This window comes from Zonotrichia albicollis, chromosome 6 (assembly GCF_047830755.1).
Source record: "Zonotrichia albicollis isolate bZonAlb1 chromosome 6, bZonAlb1.hap1, whole genome shotgun sequence".
NCBI lineage: Eukaryota > Metazoa > Chordata > Aves > Passeriformes > Passerellidae > Zonotrichia > Zonotrichia albicollis.
Window position 1 is genome coordinate 44,097,992 of NC_133824.1, and position 21,590 is coordinate 44,119,581.

Consider the following 21,590-nt stretch of genomic DNA (forward strand, 5'->3'; position numbering starts at 1 on the left):
ATCTCTTGCATTGTGCTCCTCCAGTGTTGTGGGTTCTGTGAGCTGGGCCTTCCTTGGAATGGTAATTCCTACAGAAAATATTAAGGACAGGGCACAGCTGTGTGAAACAAGCCCAGGAAGGGAAATGGCTGCAAGAAAATGGGGGTGATAAAATTATAAAATCATGAATCTCCTGGGAGCTGCTATTCCAGAATATCTATTCACCTTGCTGCTTTTATCATGGCAGCTATTGCCACTAAAGCAACTTGCTTACATAATTATTTGAAAGTATGCAATATTCTAAAGGCAGCCCTGGGGAAAGGCTCTTGCAGCCCAGTTTATTGCGAGGCTGACTAGATGGGCTAAGGCAGGGAGTGCAGCAATCCTGGGCTAAGTCCTGAGTTGATCAAAATCATTGATGTCCTGGTTGAGTCAATAGGCTCTGCCAGTGAACAATATTTGTGTTACTGTGTAAGCCAAGACTGTCAGTGGCATTAAAATGGTGTGAAATCAGAATTTGGTTTGTGTTCCTCTAATAATACCCTTTGTAGTCTGAAATTTCCACACAAAAGAGTTGAGGAGGAAAATAAAAGAGAAGCAGGGAGTGAGGCAGGAGGTGAGGTAATTTTAATCATTTTCCTCACATATTCCATGTTTATATCATTTCAGTTTGGCACTGTGAGTTTAGCAAAAGGGTAGCATTTGCCAGCACAGTGTGTGATAATTGGTGATGGTGGTAATGTGCAGCTAGTAACCATTCTCTTATCATGTGCCAGAGGTACCAATTTCAGTGTTTCTGAGTAAACCCAAAGAATATAGTCCTGTTTTTTTCCTCTGCTGGCTGGGAGGGAAGTGATTCAGCACTATTATTTAATTTTACCTTCAAAAATGTCTTCAACCAGTCAGCATCTAAATTAATTATGTATAGCAGAACTGCAGCTTGAGGAGAAGGAAAGCTTGTAAGGCATAGCAGAGAAGCCCAAAATTGTCAGTACTTAGTGGAAAATAAGCATAAGCATGAATCTTTTCTTAGAACTTGTCCTCTGCTGAGCTGAGTCTCTCCTACTTATAAAATCTGCTGGCAGTCATATCAGCTTTCATCTTGCCATGATGCAGAACCAACTGAACTGATAACACGTTTTACTCTGCCAAAGGAGGGGACATAAATGATTCAGAAAAGAAGCAGAATCTTCCCATTAATGTGTAGAGTTAGGAAGATACATGAATATGCCTGGATTGCTTCAGGAGCATGCAGTAAAATAATCCAGTAGAATTTCTCTTGCATGCATGCAAATCTTTAGTGAGTTGTGGAAAATCTCCAGATGATTTGCTGGAACAGGCAAAGTTATTTCAAAGGTCTGATGATTGCAAAGCTGCAGGTATTTTAGGTGGGTGTTTTTAGATGTTTCCAGTGGGTTGAGATGCATGGATTTTTGCTTGCAAAAGTAGAGGTGTTTTAATAAGTTTAGTGTTCCATGAAATCAGGACATTTTAATTAAAAATGCAAAAGGAGAGACAGCTGAATTTGTCACTTTTAAATGTCCCAGGGGTAAAGCCACAGCAGCTGCAGCCTTGGGGTGTCTGGTTCTTGGCATCCTGTGGTATGTTGTTGGGAACATTGGGAATGTTCTTCCTGAGATTCCTTAGTGCATCTCCAAAGCCCTTCATTTCAGTTTGGCAGATGGAGAAAAAAATACATGTGACTGAAAGAAAGCAATCACAAAACATGAGGAGATGGACTTCAAGGGGTCACTGTTTCATTCACTGGGTTAATGCTAAAATCAGGTTTTACTGGAAAATATTGCTCTTTACTTTTCCTGGTTCTCTTGAGAAAAGCTGGTCAGGAAAGCATCGGATCACTTTTAATGGAAGAATTTGTATTTCCTGTGGGTTTATTTTTGCTGCCCATGTGGTTTCTTTACTTTCCCTGTCTTCATAGCTAGAAAATTTGCCTTCATGCTAATGTGTTTGGTTTTTTTACCATGGTCATCTCTAAGCAAACTTTGAAATCCACAGCACTGCTATCAGATGTTCTGACTAGCATTTTGTTTGCTTTTGTGCTGGCTCTGGAATAAATGGAGCTGATCCCATATATTTAATTTTGTCTCACATCAAAACGTGTGACTGCGTTTTACGATTTTTAAATTGAAACTACTTTATTTTGGGATCTAGCAGTAGCCAAGCAATCTGGTTAATTCATATCCTTTCTTAACAAAGGAATTTAAAAAAAATTCTATTAAGGTTGCTGGCAGCCAGTGTTAGGAGTGTTTTTGGAAACCTCTCTATTTCCATTTTTCCTGTTGTCAGAGCTTCTAAGACAAAGCTAGAATGTTTGGCAGTGCCAGTGAAAGTGGGAGTTTCAAGATGTTTTTTGAGTTGACTAACAAACAAGTTCCCTGGGCTGACACAGTGTCTCTCTGCTGAAAAAAATAACTTTAAAAATAAAGAGCATGATGAAATCTTTTCTAAACATTTTTAGGAAACAAATGTCCTGGGGTTTAAAGGACCTCGTAAAATGAGCGTGATCATACCAGGAATGAATATGGATCATGAAAGAGTTTCCATCAGACCACGAAATGTAAGTCTTACCAGCAGCCAGCACTAAAAATTACTTGCATTCTTTTTCAGGTAGAGTTGAGGTTTTTTATTTGCACTTCTGAAGGTCTAGAAGTTAATCAAACGGTATTCAAACAACTGCAGAATAATGGGATGTGAGACTGCTTTTGTGACTCACAAAAGCTCTACAAATAAAGTATGTTGATAACAAAAGGTACAATTAACATTTATCAAACTGTGGAAAGAACTCAAATGCACATTTGCATTTAGATCCTCACAGCTCTCAGTTTCGTTCATTGAAGTTGTTTTGAGGGTCAAGGGTTTAGTCTTTGGGCCAGGATTAATGAATTTTTTCTTCCCTGTTAATGTATTTTTTGTCACATGAGCGTGTTAAGCTGAAGCGTGTCTGTGGTGTGTGCAGGAACATGAGACGCTTCTTGCAAGGTGGCAGAACAAAAACACAGAGAGTGTCATTGAGCTGCACAACAAAACCCCAGTCTGGAATGATGACACCCAGTCCTATGTTCTCAATTTCCACGGTCGAGTCACCCAGGCCTCGGTGAAGAACTTCCAAATTATCCATGATAATGATCGTAAGTAGAGCTCTCTGCCTTTCAGTGTAGGAGCAGCACTGTGTGCACAGTCTGGGAGGGATTCTGCCCTCACAGTTGTCATCTGAGCAGGTTTAATTGAGATCTGTGTAAGAGGCTTCAACAGTCTATACAGAAGCCATCGTCTCCCTGTTCTTGCAAAAAGCACTTTTTATATGTGTCTTTTTTTTGACACTAACAAGTCTTGCAACCCTTTATCACTCAAGCTGTCCCTGCTTCTTGCTCTGCTATCAGCACACCCACTTGCATGAATAAGTGCTGTGAAGTTTGATGAGTGAGCATGTTTGGGTGGTATTTCGTTGCTCTGGGACAGAGGGTAGGGTTGGATGACTATTTATTTAGTGAGGGCTGCAAACAACAGTAAAGCCTTTTGCCTTTCCTGACCTTTCTGGCAGCTGACTACATTGTGATGCAGTTTGGCCGCGTGGCTGAGGACGTGTTCACCATGGACTACAACTACCCAATGTGTGCACTACAAGCCTTTTCCATTGCCCTTTCCAGTTTTGACAGCAAGCTGGCTTGTGAGTAAAGGGGCGTGGGTGAGCATCCTCTCGAAGGAGCAGTTTGCCATATGATTCCCAATTCCTGCTGGTGTCGCTTATGGTCCATACTAAAGAGGTCAGGGAAAAATACAGTTGTGGAGGACCACTCTGTTGCTGAAGAGAAAGTTAATGGAATCTTCTAAAAATTCAGGACATTCAGGAAATTGTATTTCCTTTTTTTTTCTTTCCTGTCATATTTTTCTGGAAGTGACATCAAGTTTTTGTAAATAGGAGTTGTCTCTCACGTCCCTGGCTGTGTAACAGATGTGTGCCATGATGTACTGTACCGTGGCTCCAGTAGCACCATGACAGTGGTGTCTTTTTTAAAAATCCAGAAAGGGAGTAAGCACTCCAAAAGTTTCTTTTTACATTTAAGAATCATTCCAAGGCTGCAATCGTACCTCAAGGTTGCATTCCTGCATCAACTAATCACAGCTTCACATCATCCAGCATAAGAGAAAGATGAGGAAAAAAAAGATGCACTTTTTTTTTTTTTTTTTGATTGTGCAAGGATCTCATGTAGTATAAAGCCTGAAGGTTGAAAACCTCTACTGGACTGAACTTGATGCATTGCTATTGTACGTGTAGTAGGGCATGATGAATTTTAATTGCAGTAGGAGGAAATGGAGAAGTGGAAAGCACAAAATAATGTTGCACAAGTCACTTGAATTCTAAGCTGTCATTATGTTTTAACATCTACATGCTTTTTAATTTGTTTCAAATGGAAATGTATTTGCAGTACAGAAAGGGAAAAGGAAAACATCTCGATGCCAAGAAAGCATAACTTATGTTGAATTTGGCATTTCATGGGCTGGGAATTTATATCCTTGTATTGCTGTGATAATTCAGACACATATTTTGTATGAAGTGATATAAACAATTGGATAAAGGCACTCTGCAGAGAGTCTTATTATTTTGAACAGGCTGTGTAAAGCTGAGGAAGGTAAATGGAAATATTTTATTAAATTTGTCTGGCCTTTTGAGCTTTTACAATTTGTTGATCGCATTTTTTGAACTTTGAGCAACAACCACTTTTCATATTTATTTTCCCTTGTAAGAATGCTTGAAATCGATTGAAACTGTGTATGTTGTTCTCTGATGTAAACGTGCCAGCTACTGAGCTAAATCCTTCTAGGCAAATCTAGTGTATGCTGCATACAAATGAGACACTGGCAGGACACAGAATAGCTTAAAATAGTGCAGATTTTGCATCTCCATTTTTCTGATCTATCTGGAATAAACAAACAAATACCATTTCAAAACAAAACACAAGCAAAGAACAAGCCATGGTTATCTTCTCTCCTGAACATTTCAAAAGGCAGGAGCTGCAGCTCTTGAAAGCACATTGTAAAAATAATGGTCACACATCTTTAAAAATAATGGTCTTGCTGCCATTTTCTGTGCAATGTTGTCCAGAGTGGCAGACAGAGTAATAGAATTTATATGTTCACCAGAAGGGTGTGGAAATGTGAGTGAAGTAGTAGCTTTGTTTTATACTGCATGTATTCAGGCCCTCCTTTTTATTCCTTATAAACTCTTGCACTGCACAACCAGAGATTATGTAATGTAAAAATGAGATCAAATCTGATTGTCTCATAGTTGACAGGCCCTTTTTGACTGCAGGGGACAGGCCATAAAGCTCTCCTTAAGGTCGTGCCATTTGGACTGAATAATTTCAATTAACAAAAGAAATACACTCTCTTCACCTTTGCCTTCAGCTCTCCTTCCCAGTATACAGACAAAGGAATTTCAGATAAGAGATGAAAATAAATAATTACCAGCATTTTTTCTAATCTTTTAAACAATCTATGGGAAGAAAGTCTGCTGACTTTAAACAGTGTTTTGTGGATAGACTCAGCATGTCAAATATTCTCTTTAATTAACAGGAAGCTCTCTTTTTTTTTTCCCCTCATCTTTTTGCAAGGAGCCTTTCCATGCAGTGGTAAAAAATGGAAAGACACCTTTTGTTTGAGAGAAAGGGGCATCAGTTCCCTCCATGAATGATCCAAGTGCTGAGTCATGAGCTGCAGGGTGATGCTTTGCCTTTGCACATGGGTGCTTTGTTTGTCTCTGTAGCTGGTGGTTTCCCACAGTTTCACATCCCCATCTGTCATCCCACTTTGGATTTAACAGAGAAGGCCTTTAGGCCTTTGCTTACCTCATCTCAGCCTTTAAAAACCAGCTCCAGTGACCACCAGAATTTTTTGTTTGGGCTACTGCAAAGCCAGTCAGGGATTCCCAGTGCTGTTACTTAGGTGTGATGTGGATCTGAAGAACTCTGCAGCATGGGAATGGCTGAATCTGCATGGCTGGAATTCTGTGCCTTGCCAGTCACACTTTAGAGCCTGAGAAAGTGGCACCTGACACAGTTTTCTGCCTCTGTCCCTGCACAAGACTGTGTCAAAGGAGCTGAGTGTCTCGTGGTGCAAACACACAATCTGCTGGCTGTAGTGGTGGAGCTGCTTTGGGAAGGGTTATTTTTAACCCAGATCATAACAATGGTCTGACTCACACCATGACCCCCCAGGGAATTGGCACGAAAGGAAACTCATGTGCAGTGACTCCTGCACAAGGGTGAGAATGAGGGGCTGGGGAAAGGCTGCAAGTTCAGCTGCTTGGGACAGTTCTGCTGCCAGCACATTGTGTAACTTCACTCTCACTGCATGTTCTTCCCAGCCAGGTGTTTTTTTTTTAACCTGTAACTATGCCAGGAGGAAAGTGGTGACTCAAATTCCCATCATCTTAACAGAGTCTGACAGGGCCATCAGCCAACAGGCTGCTGAGGGAAAAGCTCCCCACAACAAATGGAGGTCACTAGAGGGGGATGTTAACCTGGGACTAGGAATGAGGAACTCTCATTAAATCTGGTTCAGTTGGAATAGGATTTGCTCCTAATGCCCTTTGCCCAAACCCTAATTCCTCACTATTGGTGAGCATGGTGCAGGGTTCGATTCACTTGGCCTTCACCATCTGCTCTGGAAGCAGTTTCAACCATTAATTTTGAATCTATAGAATTTCTGATGGACAATTTTTGCTGGATATTTTTTGGTAAAGGTCACATGCAAGGTGATGCCACAAGCTTTCCAGCTCATCTCTAAATTTTGTCCTCTTAACTTGGAAAAGTCAAACCAAGTTCTGTCATACCTGAAATTACATTTTCCTCACAAAGTTACATTTTCTTCCCCATCACTAATAAAATCTTGGCACTAGTGAGTATTTTCAGAGACAGATGCACACTGAAGTAACCAAGGAGTAATTAGTGGTGCACTCCTGTTAGTAACTTCTGCTGGGCCTGCATTCAGTGTGCAGCAGGGCATAACCTTGTTTATTCAGTGTGACAAAGAATAGGATGGCCCCAAGCTGTGTATTTCCTTCACACAGTCTTAGTGAATGTTTGGATACGGTAGATTTAGTGTTATTTAAAATCCCAATATTGATGATTTTTTGCATCTGCTGTTGATTTTGGCAGAGTTGTAAACAAACTCCTTGCCTGAATTGCTTATGGGCAAATGCTGCATGCTTTAATGAGAGTTCTTAATCTAACTTGTCACTCTGTTTACATCAAACAGTTTCTTCCTGGCCCTTTATCTAATTTTCTTCATCTCTGATGTTCTGTTCCTTCTCATTCTCTTTACAATTCCTTTATCTGCTCTTCAAGGATGTGCAGCTCAGAAGTGTTTGACAATATTGCTCAGTGATCTCTCCAGAGATGAATAATGCCTTTGGTGCACATTCAGTGATGCTCCTACAATAGAAGCCTTATCAGAGGGGTGAATTTGGCCCTTTGGCTTTTCAGTAGAGTAAATTAACACATTAAAAGGTAGCAGATAAAAAAGCTTGCCTAAAATATAATCAGAATTTTTCTCAGTAAACATTCAGTTTCCAAAGCATTGGTTGCAAATCAATGAGCAGAACTGTCCGCAAGCCTGGAGGCAGGCTGTTAGATTCCCTTTGTAGTGCTGCCTTATTTTTCCTTTTTTTTTCAAAAGGTTGGAAGTGATTTTGTGAGCTGAATTGTGTTGGTGGCCTAAAATAGTTTATTTTTTAGAAGCTAGGCATCTCTCTGTTCCTTTTGTAGGATAATATATGGCACATAAATCAGTAATGTCATAGGCTCTTGTTATAAATTCTGCAGTTAAGAAATCAGTGAGAATGGTTTTGTAATAATTGCTGGGCAAATCTGTTGCTATTCAAATTGCCTTACAATAGTGCTGGAGTTCCCAGCTGGCTGTCCTCATGAGGTCCTGGCACTGAAGGAGCTGGAGTGAAAAGGGCTCTGTAATAAAATCAGGTGGCTGCACAATTGAAAAATATCATTGTGGAGTCAAATGACACCAGAGCTTTATCAGTCATGGGGAACCAAGGCCATCAATTCAAACTTTCTGAGGTTTCGCTCCCTTGTGGTGAACAAAGGAGGGGCTTTAAACAAGCAGAGACACCAGTGAGCTCTCTAAAAGTATTGGGCATTAGACCTACTTTTCTGCTGTTAAAATCTTACCCCTACCTGGGTAATGCCCTTTAAAAGAAATCAGAAAATCAGTCCAGTCCTTACTATGGAAAATCATTCTCAGTTCTTGTGTCATAGCTTTTAACAAATTTTATTATTAATTAATTTGTGATTTCACATACAGATAAAACAAGGATGGGGAAAGAAGAGTTTTTGCCCTGAAGGGATGATGAGTCTAGAACAATTTCAGATTATGTTGTCTTTGTTCATTGTAGTAGGACAACACAGGGAGTTGCCTGGTGTTCTGGGCAGAGAAGGTTTTTCCTAATGTATTGCAGGTGTCAGAGGGAAGATTTTGGGTTTGATCCTGTGACACTCCAACCATTTGCCCCATACTATCCCATTGCTCTCCTGAAACATCGTTTGTGAGATTTTTTTCCTGCTTTTACAGAAGCCTGTGCTCACCAATCAGATATCTTTGCTTGGCAATTAAGCACAGCACAGCAGTCACCTTTATTAGAATTATGGGCTGATGACTCAGATTTCTCAAAAGGCCTCCTTTTGATTACTAGAGTAAAGTAGTTTTATGTATATAAATCTTGCAGTAGAGTTAATCTAACTGTAGGTGCAGGCTTCTCTTGTATGTGCTACTTAATGGAATCAGGTTCCTGTTGTTCCTCATGTACAAAAAGTACCTTCCAGGGTTCTGCTCTGTAAGTGTTTGAAATTAATTATGTAGTTATTCTTCAGTTCTTTTTGTTGCTCGCCAAGGAACTAAGAAAAGAATTTGCACAACTCTCTCACTGCTTTGGTGTTTTGCTATGAACTATAGCTCAGTAGCTGATACTCACAAATGCCTGTATATTGGATGAAAATGCATTAAAACTTATTTTGTATGTTGTATTTTATTTAACTGCCTATCCATTTTCAATTACCCTTTTTTCAGTAAGGGTATGTTTATCTGTAGCTTTACTGAGAAGATTTGAATAGAGTGGCTTTCCTGAAACTCTTTAATGGAACCACTACTCTGGTTTGCTGAAAGGCTCTAGGAAGAGGACACTGTTCAAAAAATTATGTGTACATTTTTGAGAAGAAACCTTCCCTATTGGATTATAAAATAGCACTGGAAGCTTATCATGGTTTTATTTAAGTCTGCAATGGCAGTTTGAAAATTACTCTGACAAAAACTTGGTAAGCACATGGACTGTAACAAAGTCCTGCTTGAGAGTCAGAACCTCACAAGTACCTCATGGAATACTCATGATCTACTCTGTGCTTGTGTACAGGCCAAAAAAAGTCCTGAGGAGTCAAAATCTGTGTTAAAGTAAACACAGTATGCTAGGCTGACAGCACAGGCCTGGGGATTGGGTCACCTGGGCTTTAACCCCAACAGAGTGTCTGACTCTGTGCAAATCTTGGAACCTCTTTGTGCCTCAGTTCCACTGAGTTGAATGGAACTCCTGGGTTTTGGCCTGGCTGTGCCCATTCCTGTTCTGCTGAGAGGATTTCCAGGAGTGCTTTGAGGCTGGTGGCTGACAGGTGGTGTTGCCATGCTCAGAACTCAATTTAATGCTCCCTGAACCAACCAAAATATGAAATTTTCTGCTGCCTGTGTAGAAGCCACGTAACTAACCAATCTCTTAGGATCAAATCTTGATGCTGTTGAATTCCTGTCAATGATTTAAGTGAGGCTTCAATTTTTTTTTACCTTGTGTTATTTTTGGTCCCTAAAAGTGCAGAAAAAACCAGTAAGGACAAACAATCTGATAGACTATTCCTTCTTGGCAGTGTGTGTTGTTGGTTGTGTTTTACTTCCCAGCATCTGTTGTTTTAAAACTATTATTCCTGAGCACATTACAGAGATTCACTTAATGCAATCACCTATTTATGCTTTTGTGTAGGAAACTGAGACACTTGGCAGTTGTGCTGCAAATTGCCTTTTTGTATTTTTGTTTGCTTTTTTCGTTTCCCTTGGATGTGACTCAGTTGTTCAGAACTATTGTTACTGCCCACTTTGACTCTGTCATGCACATCTGATTTAAAAACAATGAGCCTCATGATTTCTGACTACCTTTATACCCAGCTGGGATGTTTACAGTGTTTCTCACATTTCACCCTGCATCTGTGGCTTCTCACTGAGGCTATCCCAATTGGCACAATGCCATTAGAAGTCAGTAATTTATGAAGTGTAAGAGTAATTCTCAAAGTAACAGAATGTAATTTATAAACATTTTTATAAATTTTAACATTAAAATCTAGCTAGGTTTAATGCCTACAGTTTGGATGAAATTGAAAGGAGATTATTTGTTTAAAATTTTCTTTCCTTAAGCCTTGTTTGCAGCTTGAGCTTGCATTTAGGAGATATAGGAAGCTTTAGGAAGCTTCTGATCCTGCAGCTCCATGCACATTGCCAGACTGTGACTGCAGTGTGATGAGGGCACACTAAGTGATGAGAATTCCAAAGTCCTAGCAAGAGTGCACTTCTTAATTCTCTTAGGCACTCTTGGACATCACATAGGAATAATGTACTTTTCCTATATTGACTTACTTACCAAATAACAGCAGGAATATTTTCACTCCCTTTGAAATTTTTTGGTTTTTTAAGGCCTACTATCTAGGTAAGTGTAATCTTAACATTTATTCTTGATGTGCTGGAAAATTACATCATGTGATCACTTATTTTGCCAGTGCAGAAAATCTCACTGGTACAAAACCAGACTGTGTTGGGTGGGCTTTGGCCACTGCTCATGGAATCAGAGAGGCTGGAAAAGATCTCCAAGATCATCAAGTCCAGCCTTTGATGTTCAGTGTTCAGACAAGTTTATGAGGCCTGGCAGCTCGTAGCAGGAGGTCTTCATTCCAGTCTGGGTCAGCACAAGATAACCCAGTATTACCATCCTGTTCTCTTCCCTAGGGAGAATCTCCCAGCCTTCTAGAAGTAGAACTTTGTTGATCCTGATGTGTCTTTAAATATTACAGCATTTTTAAGCTATTTTTAAAACGTTTCCAAATATGTGGTTTAAGCTTAAATAAAATAGTCTTTAAAGTAGTTAGAGGTGTACCAAGTGAGCTTGGTTGAGAGGCAGCTGCTTTTCCAGCAATCTCCTCAGCTGTTGTATGAGCAGAGCTTGATAGTCCTGCTGGAAAAAACATAACAGCTATTATATTATATATCTATCTCAGCATTTTATATAATAATATGCTTTCCTTGGGTTTTGCCCAATGATGCTGCTGGTTTGTGCACCACGAGATTTCTTTCTGAAGGGCAGAATTTTCAGTACTGAACACAAATAGAGCTGTGTTTTCTGGTAAAGGCTCTGCCTCATTTCCTGCTGCCTTACATGTGGTTTGATATTTGTTACTAAAAATATAAACTTTTCATCCAGGAAAAAAACAGGATTTCTAGACAAAATCAGTGACACTTAGTGCTGTATGCCTGGATTGGCAGAAGGCTTTTTTTGCCAACCAGAAATGTTATTATTCCTTACTGTTCCAGCTGTTGCCATGGGTGAGCACTAGGAGACAGAGGGTCTCCATTTTGAACTTAATCCTGAAGACTAAACTGTTTCACTCTAGAATACTGGAAAATCAAACCATGTTAATTACAGAGTTTTCATCAGGCAATTAGTTTGCACTGAAATCGAATTTTATGCTGACTAATTTATGAGAACGACCTCAAACAAACATGGGAACACTGAGCAAATGTCAGGAACTGACAAGTTGCTCAGCAAAATATTTAAATCAAGTCCACTGAGTTTTCATAAGTCAAAAAACCCCAAAACAAATGAGGCTCTATTTCATTCCTGATTGTATTTAGTTGGGGATTCAGTGTTTTATAATGTGGGCTGAAGAGAAATTCTGTGTACTGTTAATTCTAACTTCTGCTTTAAAGTGGGGCTGCAGCAGTGATGTGTACTCTTACAAGATTTCTAACAGTGTCACCTCAAAAAGCTGATTGTGGAATGTAGCTCTAACTGAGGAATTTTCAAGAGTTACTGAGTCCAGAGATACTATCACAAGGTTTTTGTTGGTTTTCTTTTCTTTCCAAAAAACCCCCAACCTGTTTTCAAAAGCACCATTTATTCTGTCTTTTGGACTACATTGCACAAGTCCATGGGGTTGAATTCCTATTTGGTATCACTTCAAACACTTTCTTGCAGGTGGTAGATGCTTTTCAGCTTCTTGGTAATCTGTGTTACTGGAATTCCTTCTTTTGCTTTAAGTTCCCTGATTTTTATTTTTTTTCCCACCTCATCTATAACCTTCTCTTCTTTCAAACATGTGCAGGTTTTTCCATATGGGGACACTCCAGAGCACTAAGTCAGTGCAAGCTCTATAAAGTCAATATCTGTGAATTAAAGTGTGTTAAATCCCTGTGTATATGTTCTCATTTTGAAGTAGGGTGGCCTTCAGTGCTGGTTGCATAATTTTCCACCTGGGTATTCATCAAGTTGGGCAGTTCAAGGTTGTTGGGGAATTTTAAAGTGCTGAACAGGTTTCAGACCAAGCCCTGGTGAACATGAGAAGGGATTCACCCCTCTGCACTCTCAGGGTGGCACTTTGGACTTACTCTACCACATCTTTTGGCTTCTTGAACTGTACCTCAAAGCTCAGTACCTGCACAGTAGAGGCCACATTTCCCAAGTCCTGTTTTCCTACTGCAGCAGTTTTTAGCACTCTCTGATTTATTGCCACCTGTATGATGAATTTAGGCTTCCTGACAACAGTGTGCTTTCTGCTTGGGATTTTGTGGCTGCCAGGATGCTTTACTAGTGTAGCAGAGCTTGACTCTGGGAGTGTGATGTAAATGATGCCTGTAGAACTAGGTTTATTTTCAGTGCCCATCAGAGGGTCTGCTTGTTTCTCAGAAAATAATCTTCCTTTCTCTTTTTCCTTCTTCATTTCTGTCTGCCTGGATCTGGAGGATGAGAGCCCCTCTTAGCATTCATGCAAGCCCTGTCAGAAAAGCACACAGAGCGGGCCTCTCACGGAGCCATGCAGCTCTCACAGCTCGCTGTCACCCTGCCCTGTCACACTGCATGTCTGTCCCCGTGTGCTGTCCCCTACCCTGTGTGTCTGTCACCAGCCTGAGGACACGGCTGCAGAGACGTGCATGGAAGCTTAGCAGAGAAAATGCTGAACCGAAGCCATTAAATCACAGCTCTCCCAATCCTGAAGAAAGAGCTCCTCCTGAAGGCAAAAACCGGGACCTGAGGCTCTTTCAGTCACTTGAACTTTCCTTGTGTTCACATTGCATTTCAGAAGAGAAGTTTTTGTTATACTTGCACTGTTTGGAGCCCTAAGCCCAGAAAAAGGCAGCACAGAGTGGAAGGAGGGCAGTTGCAGAGAAGCACAGCAAAGTGCAAACGAGCTCCATGTGCAGATGGAGGGAGTCCAGCACGCAGGCTGGGCAGGGGGATGTGCTGGCAATGGCAGGAGGGTGATTTCCTGCCAGAGGATGGATGGGCACCCTGCTTGGCACTGCTTGGAGGGAGTCATGGATTTCAGTGTTCAGTGATAGACTGATGGTCACTGCTTATGTTGTGTAGTATTGGTAAGAGCTCTGTCCATACTGTTTGTTTCCCATCTAAACTGCTCGATTTCTGTACAGATTTCTTCATGATGTCATTTTCACCCATTTATATCCATGTCCTAACCCCAGGCCTGCTGGTGTAACCAATGTTTCTTTCTAATTTCTGTTGTGTCTCCATAATACCACACTTGTGTGTCCCTGCCAGAGTCCTCATGTCTTCTTGTCTTTGTTTAAATGTGGGCTTAACTGGATCACAAAAATTGGGCATTACTGGCATGAACACTTCAGGAAACTGGATTTGGAAGGGAGGTCAAAGTTTGCTTTCACATACATCCCATGAAGACTTGTTGACACACAAAGGGGGGGATCTAGAATATCTGTTGGTGAAAAATGTTCACCTTTTCCATTAAATGTGCTGCCAAATTCAGTGATGTCAAATGCTGCACAGAGCATTTAGAAAAACAAAACCTTGCCCATGATTTAAGGGATAAAATAGAGCAGAACTGAACCTGCACAAGAACTAGCAAATCACAGGGGGTTTCCCTAAGAAACAAAGTCTGCAAGGAACAAACATCTTACAGTGGCTTACTGAAAAACATGTATGAAAAAGACAAATATTGGAGCTTTATTCATTTTTTATTATCATAAGAGTGTAAACATCTTTTCTGATGATTGAAACTAAGTTTATTTCAAATTAAAATCCTGTGCTTAGTGACAGGAAAATCAGGTCCTCTATGCAAAGTATGAAGGGGACATCCATACATGCCCAGCAGGATTGTATGTTCCAAGTGTGGGATGGGTTTAATTTATGGCTTTCCCAACATTTTCTAGGTTTAGATGTGCAAACATTTGTGCACACACACATAAATGTGGATACAGCCTTAAGAAAACCCCTTTGGTGGTATCTTTCTTCCCCTCTGTTCACAGTGACAGCACACACCATGCTATTAATTTGCCTGGGGGTTAATCATTGCAAAATATCTCTAAAAGAGTCAGTTACTTGAAACCTCTTTTAAAATAATTTTGAGCAAGTGATTTTTTTTCCTGCTGAAAAGATTACAAAAAGTTGTTTTCTCTCATGCTTTCCATGTGAGTATCTGTTACAGAGAACCATCTGCTTTTCCTTTGAGCAGACTTTTCAGCAGAATTCATCCACACTGTGAACCAGTCTCTACCCCACGATCACAAGACTGGGGCTTTTGTTTCTCCTTTTTGAACAAATTCTTACACTCAAGAGCAGGGAAACCAAACAAAAAATGTCTGTGGAGGATATTTTGTAATTTGTTGCACCTCTGTAAGTATCTTAGACAGTACATACTCTAGTGGTGATTAATTTCTGAGAGTTCCTGGTAGCCACTGAGCTGATTTGGCACTTTCCAACACTGTCTTCATCCAACTAAAGACAGTCTGAAAGATCCAGTGTTTGGGAGCAGCTGTAGAAATACTCATTTTAGAATATGTTGAGATTATATCTGCCTGTAAAGAAAAATAACCTTTGTTTCTGACTTGTTTACTTAAACTTCAAGAAGTAGAAAATGTGCTACATGAATGTTTCTGTCCCTAGAAAATGATGAAGCAGATTAATTATTTTTATTTAATTTTTTTTAATTCCCACAGTAAACATTTTCTGATTCATCTCTTTGCCTTTCTTAAATAAACTGATATTATACAGTAGAATTTGAATATGTCATGGTCTGTATTTTCTTTACATTATATGGGGTTTTAAAGAATGGAATATATCAAATTTGACAAAAAATGACCTAATCATGACAACTAACATTTAACCAGACAGGTTTTTTCACCATAGCTGTAACATGTCACGAATGTTTGCACACAAGACTGCCTTGGCCTGTTTTGAGTAGCCAGGCATCTCCCTTTTTGTTCATACTTTAGAGAGTTTTAGATAAACCTGCAAGAATAGGCTTTTGCAAATTAAGTTTTTTTTTAAAAGAAACTCTTTGGTATTCTGGAGTAAATGTATTTATTTACCAGTATGTAAATGACTGATTTTAGTGTTTGTGAATACAGAACACTGTGCAGAAATATAAAACTTACTTTGTTTGAAACAACAATGTCTTTCCCTACCCAAGGTTGGAAACACCTCAATAAATTACTGCCACTGGATATGGAGTTATTTAACATAAGGAGTTTCCAGTGCATTTAAACTGTATTTTTACAATTTCCTCTGTCAGGAACAATATAATTTGGGTAACCTTGCACTTGGGTAGGTGTTTGATCCCAGCAGAGAGGAGGAGTGGTCTGTGAGCACTACCTAAGCCATCCCAGGAAGATCACTGAGGAAATGGAGGGGTGTCTATTTGCTCTTTAGGAAGCTGTGCCCCACAATAAAACTGGTGAAGTTCCAAAGCTGGGAAAAATCACTTGAGCAGACCAACCTTTCCAGCTGTGTTTGGGATGCTCAGTCTGTCTGATCTGGTGTTGCATTCATTTGCTGGTCAGTATAAAACCATTGCTATATAGATGATTTTCTAACTCATACCTGGTGTTTCTTCCTCAGTGTTTGTGATACGTGTGGTTAGAAACATACGATTTTATTATTTTTTATTAAAATGTGCAAGTAAATATTATTTAAATAGAAGATTATTGCACTGTGTTCTCAAAGGTAAGCATAGTTTTCTTATTCTTAGCTGGGAAATTAAAAATCCAAGATATGGACACTAATTGCTAATGAAGAGAGTTAGGTCATAAACTTCTAAGATATTTATCTGTTTTCCAAGTACAATTTGATAACTAATCCTCTTTAGAGTATTTTTGGGGCCAGCAGGGATCTTACTTTTTGCTTTATCCTGATCCCATGGATTGCCTGAAACAATCTGTAATGATTCTCAGATATGCAGGGAAAACTAAGCCCATTTGTGGGTTTTAAAATCTAATTTTATAATAATATTTCCTTTTAACAATACATGTGTTATTTCTTTTAGCTTTAACAAAAAGTACAGCCATTTCATTTGCCAGGTGGGAAACATCACATGTGCTTTTATAGAGCCTGACTGCTTCCAGTGGGCATTCACCTGGGCTTCTGTGACTTTTTCTCAATTTCCCAGCTTTACTGATGTTCTGACCTGTGATTTTGATTTACTTCATCAAAGTTCTCTGAGAATCCTGATTTTGATTAGCTAAGCTCTCCTTAAAATTATGAGTATTCTCTAGTAGAAGTGAGCAGGTTGGAGACACATTTGATGGTCCTTTTCTAAAATGCTCCTCTAAACAGACATTTCTGTTCAGAGGGGGCAAAGCTGAGGCAAAGGGTGGAAAGGCAATATTATTCAAACAGGAGGAATCCCAGTTTGAAGGCTGCTGGTGAGCTGCTACAGAAGGCAAGGCTGGCTACGTTCAGAGAGCACTTACTGGTCCCTAGGGAGGGGCTGCCAAGGCCATGGACACCTTAGGGGTGAGCTCTTGAGGCTCTCTGACACCTTGCTGCAAAGAAACAGGAATCCTTTAGCTCTAACAGGTGTTAGAAGTAACCCTAACAACTCCTAAACTATAAGGGATTAGAGCCTTTGCAAGGCACATGTAAAAGGGGAGTTCAATTCCTTTTTTTTCCCCATGTAAAAGGGGGGTTCACATCCTTCTTGGTGCTTGAAACGATGGGAAATAGACCTGGCATTGAAAAGGGATTCCTTTGCTGAGGTTTTGCAAACCTGGGAGAAAATGTCTGGTACAGCATAATTATTCTAGGAGCACACAATAACGCTGTGCCAAGGAGTGGGCAACTCCCATCTGGAGAATGATGGTCATCACGAGGAGCTCCTGATCAACACAGATCCACTTTCCTGTGGTGATGGCTACCTGGTGGGTACCCAGATGATGTGGATTACTGGCATGCTTGGAACAATTGCACCTGGCAGCTGTGGTGGTGAGGGCAGCTGGTGGGCCAGACCCATAATTCAGAGATACAGACACTCTCGGGGCTGGGCTGGTGGGGTGGCATGAAACAGGGCTGGGTGGTGGCTCTGTGGGGCACAGGCCCTTCCCATGGGCTGCCCCAGCTGTGGTGGGTGGCATGGCTTGGGCACTCCCCCCACACCCCATCCTAGCACCAATGCGAGCAGTTCTGCGGGGCAGCCCCAGGCTGGCACCCAGCATCTGGCTTGGAGCTGGTGCAGAGCAGGGGAATCCAATTTATTTCATTAAAACACAGTGTCCCAGAGGCCCATGGTGGGTGTGCAGATGCAGTGGGATGCCTGCCCTGTGCTCCTGTCTGCCTCAGAATGTCACAGTTCTGGTGACACCCAGGGAGCACTTGCCAGTCTGGGACAATCCAGGGAAAGGGTGTCAGCCTCATGCTGGGCTGTGCCTGTATCCACAGCAGAGCTCCAGCACATCTTCTACCTTTTCCCTGGAAATACTGGGGAATGATGTAAGGGCTTGGCTGAACTCTGGGGTGAGGCTGACACTAGACCAGGTTGGTGAAAGCCCCAGCCAACCTGACCTAGAATGTTGACAAGGATGGGGCATCCACACTTTCACTGGGCACCTGCTCCCCCACCACCCCACCCTCGTGACTGGAGGCAGCTCCCTCAGCCTCCCCTGGTGTGCTGTGGGATTCCTCACCATCTCCAAGGCCTGGGCTGGGCCTGTACCCCACACACCAGTACCTTTCCAGGGCTGTGGAGACCAAGAGGGGACAGAGGAATCCACAGGCACTCACCAAATCCCAAAAAAGAGAGGAAGAAAGAAATTTTCCTGTTATTTTTTTGTTTTAATGGTTTGGTTTTTTAAAATTTATTATTTCCCAACATTGAAAAGAACTTCCTATGAAGCAGCTAGAAGGGACCTCCATGTGAAGGCCAGCACTTCTTCCTGACATCTGTTGCTTCTCCAAAGAGCGAGCTGTCTACGTTCTTGGCTTGGTCTGCTAACATTCTTCATGCAAGGCTGAGTGAACTCATCCATCAGGGATTGTTGTTGCCCTCAGACTGAAGCAACCCCACCTCCAGACCCCAGGAACCTCAGTGGCCCTCTTGGGGATAACTCCTCTCACCCCAGCACAGTAGCCTGGGGAAAGCCAAGTCAATCTGTGTCTTTCCCTGAGGAGCTCCAGGAAGGGTTGGGTAGGGGAGGAGAAGGAAGGGCTCATATAATGAGGGTTGATGCCAGGACTTGGAATAGGTGAGCTAGTAGGACAGGCCCTGTGTGGAGGCTGGGACTCTGTAATATTCCCTAACATGTTTGCAAAGAAGAAATTCCTAGGGCTCCATGCTTTCATTATGATAACTTTACTCTATTTAAACAAATTGTCTCAAACTGTTGATGTCATAGCCTAAAAACCTCAGGATGTAAGGTGGCACCAGCAAAGCAGGATGTGGGCATGGAACTGGAAAGTTTCCAAAAAACACCTCCTACTTAAGGGGTCGTGAGAGCACAGGTGCTGTGACCAAAGTACCAAATAAGGAGGAAGGACAGGATTTTCATCCTTGCCTTGTTGCTTATTTTTCAGTCAGGCAGGTGCGGACTTTGAGGCGCCAGAACTCCTGGAGGCAGGCGCTGCGCGTCGTTCTTCGCGCATTGGCAACGGCTCTCATGGTGCACGGGCTGATGCTCCTCCTTCTCCTCCTTCCCCTCCTCCTCCTGCACCGTCGATTGTTGCCATTTTTCAGGCCCAGGGAAAGCGAGTCCCCCTTTGGGTGCTGCCGGCCGTGTCTCTGTGCTGTCCCTCGCAGGGGAGGGCCCGGCTCACTGCTCCAGCGGCTCCCCGGCAGGCCGCTGTCCCTGGGCCGCACCCCGTCCCCTCCTGGGCACAGAGCCAAGCTCTGCATGGCCATCACCAGGGAACTGAGGGCGCTGGCACTCATGGCAGATGGGGGATTTTGTTCCTCCTCTTCCTCCTCTTCCACGGCCTCCTCCTGGCACATGCCTTCCTCTTCAGCCATCATTGTAAGTCCCTTACAAAGCTGGTCTGCCACCCGCCTCGCTCTTCTGGCTTCTCATTCTTCCAGACATTCACCAAGGGCCACTCAGAGCTGGGTGGATGGGGGTCTGCTGCAGAGGGCCCTGCTTCTGTGGTGCCAGAGCACTCAGGGGACAGGTGACATCACAAACAGCCTCTGTGACTGGGCCATGAGTGTGGTGTGGGTTGGGTTATGGTGGGCCTGAAAAGTGCCCAGGTATGGGAGAAGCAGGTCATGAGAGCTGAGGGAACCTTTCCTGGAGCCCATCCCACCTGCCATGCTGCCTGTGCAAGAAAAGCTGTCCCTTGGGCACAGGGGCCTCCTGCCACCTCTCCTCAGGAGCCCTTGGCTCCAGCACCCTCCTCACCTCATACCTGGAGCAGCCTCAACATCACCCTGGCAACAGCATTCCAAGAGCATGAAAAGCCCACAGGTTTCTAGGAAGAAGGAAAAGCCTACCTGCTACCTTCAGTCTGAGGGTCCCCCTCATGCTGTTCTCTCCTTTACAGACAAACCTTAACACTGCTTTTTTGGTTTTAATCTCTAAGGATGTTTTTAGCGCTCTCACACATTGTGGTCCACTTCCTGCAATCATCTAGGAATTTCATCACAGCTAAGGCAAAGTTAAAGCACAACTCACAGAGCTTCAGTCTTGCTCACACAAATAACACAACATGGATTAGGCTGCCGTTCCAACAACATGGAATAAATGGGAAAGGTGCTGTGGAATAGCAGAGGAGCTTGGTGGACAGCAGTTTCTCAAGAGTAGAGAGCAATGACAGAGTTGAGGAAGTCATGTGTGTGACTATGATCTGCTCTGCTGAACAGTTAACACTGAGCTAAGAGAAAGAAGGCATATTTTGTCCTTCAGCATCCCAGTAAACTCATGTATATATAAAGATTTGATTAACTCTCCTAACTGGTATCACACAGATGGTTTTGGAAAAGTCAGAAGAGACATTTGGTTAACTCTGGGATGACAAAGGGCAAAACCCAAGACAATTCCTTCAGAATTGAAAAGGAGGGAGTCACAAATATCTGCTCCAAAATGCAAGGCTTCAAAAATCAAGGGCAAAGCACTGTTGGCAGCATCATGGTAACCCATGATGAGTGCATGAAATAGGGCATTGGCTTCCAGTTCAGGCAGATGATGTGACTGGTACCATGAGAATGCAATTAGGTACAAGGAGATGAACACAGAGAAGTCCTCAGTGGGAACAAAACCCACGGGGATGACAGTTCATGACCTCCACCTTTACCATCCTGATGGTTGTCCCTATCAATCAAGTACTTTGGTGTTGCGCTTTCTCAGTGTGCCTGTCTGCTCTGAATCACTGGGCTTTTGCTTTTCCAGTGCAGCATTTTCATTTTCTGACTCCACAGACAGGTCCTCTTGGCTTGTCTCTTCTACTTCACTGCAGCTCTCAGAGTGGAATCCAGCATTCTCTGCTATGACAGCAGGATCATCATCACAGCAGCAGCAGCACTCCCCAGTGCCCTGGCTGGGAGGAAGGTCACTCTTCTCCTCCTCCTCAGTGAGAGTTACATCATTCTTTTTCTGCATTAAATCCTGACCACCCATTCCTGTGGTGAGATCACTTAGCAGGGTTTCATCATAAGGATACTCCTCATCTTCCATGCCCTCCATTCTTTCTGCCAGCTCTTCTGGAGAGGGCTGGCTCAGGTCAGGGTAATCTACAAGGATTGTGTCCGGCTTGCGCTTGAAGCAATTGGAATTATCGTACACAGGATAGGTCTCTTCTGGATAACCTTAGGAATAAAGGGATATGCAGCTTGGAGTATTACCAGCGTTTAAAAGGAGTCCTGACCTCAGTGGTGGATGCAAAGCTGGCCAGGACAGTTGTTTTTCCTACTGCCAGTGCAAGTGTCAGCTCTTTAATGCCATGTACACATCAGAGTATGAAATCCATGGCAAGAGCGTGCAAAGTGTGTCTTCTTGGGAGATGATAAAAAAAAATTTCACTTACTTTTAGGGAGCCAGGATAT

At 42.2% G+C, this 21,590-nt stretch overlaps 2 protein-coding genes across 11 annotated transcripts in view; one reads left to right on the forward strand and one right to left on the reverse strand.

The window, feature by feature from the left end:
• The window catches only part of TUB (TUB bipartite transcription factor), a 137,092-nt gene extending 128,049 nt beyond the window's left edge, over positions 1 to 9,043 (forward strand). For all 9 annotated transcript variants that reach the window (XM_005486627.4, XM_005486631.4, XM_005486628.4 and 6 more), the window contains 3 exons: positions 2,459 to 2,557; positions 2,957 to 3,128; positions 3,542 to 9,043. In XM_005486627.4, coding sequence (XP_005486684.1) covers positions 2,459 to 2,557; positions 2,957 to 3,128; positions 3,542 to 3,675 — 405 coding nt within the window. In that variant the 3' untranslated portion in view covers positions 3,676 to 9,043. The remainder of the gene's footprint in view (positions 1 to 2,458; positions 2,558 to 2,956; positions 3,129 to 3,541) is intronic.
• The window catches only part of RIC3 (RIC3 acetylcholine receptor chaperone), a 29,902-nt gene continuing 13,929 nt past the window's right edge, over positions 5,618 to 21,590 (reverse strand). For both annotated transcript variants that reach the window (XM_005486637.4, XM_005486636.4), the window contains exon 6: positions 5,618 to 21,353. In XM_005486637.4, the coding sequence (XP_005486694.1) occupies positions 20,863 to 21,353 (491 nt within the window). In that variant the 3' untranslated portion in view covers positions 5,618 to 20,862. The remainder of the gene's footprint in view (positions 21,354 to 21,590) is intronic.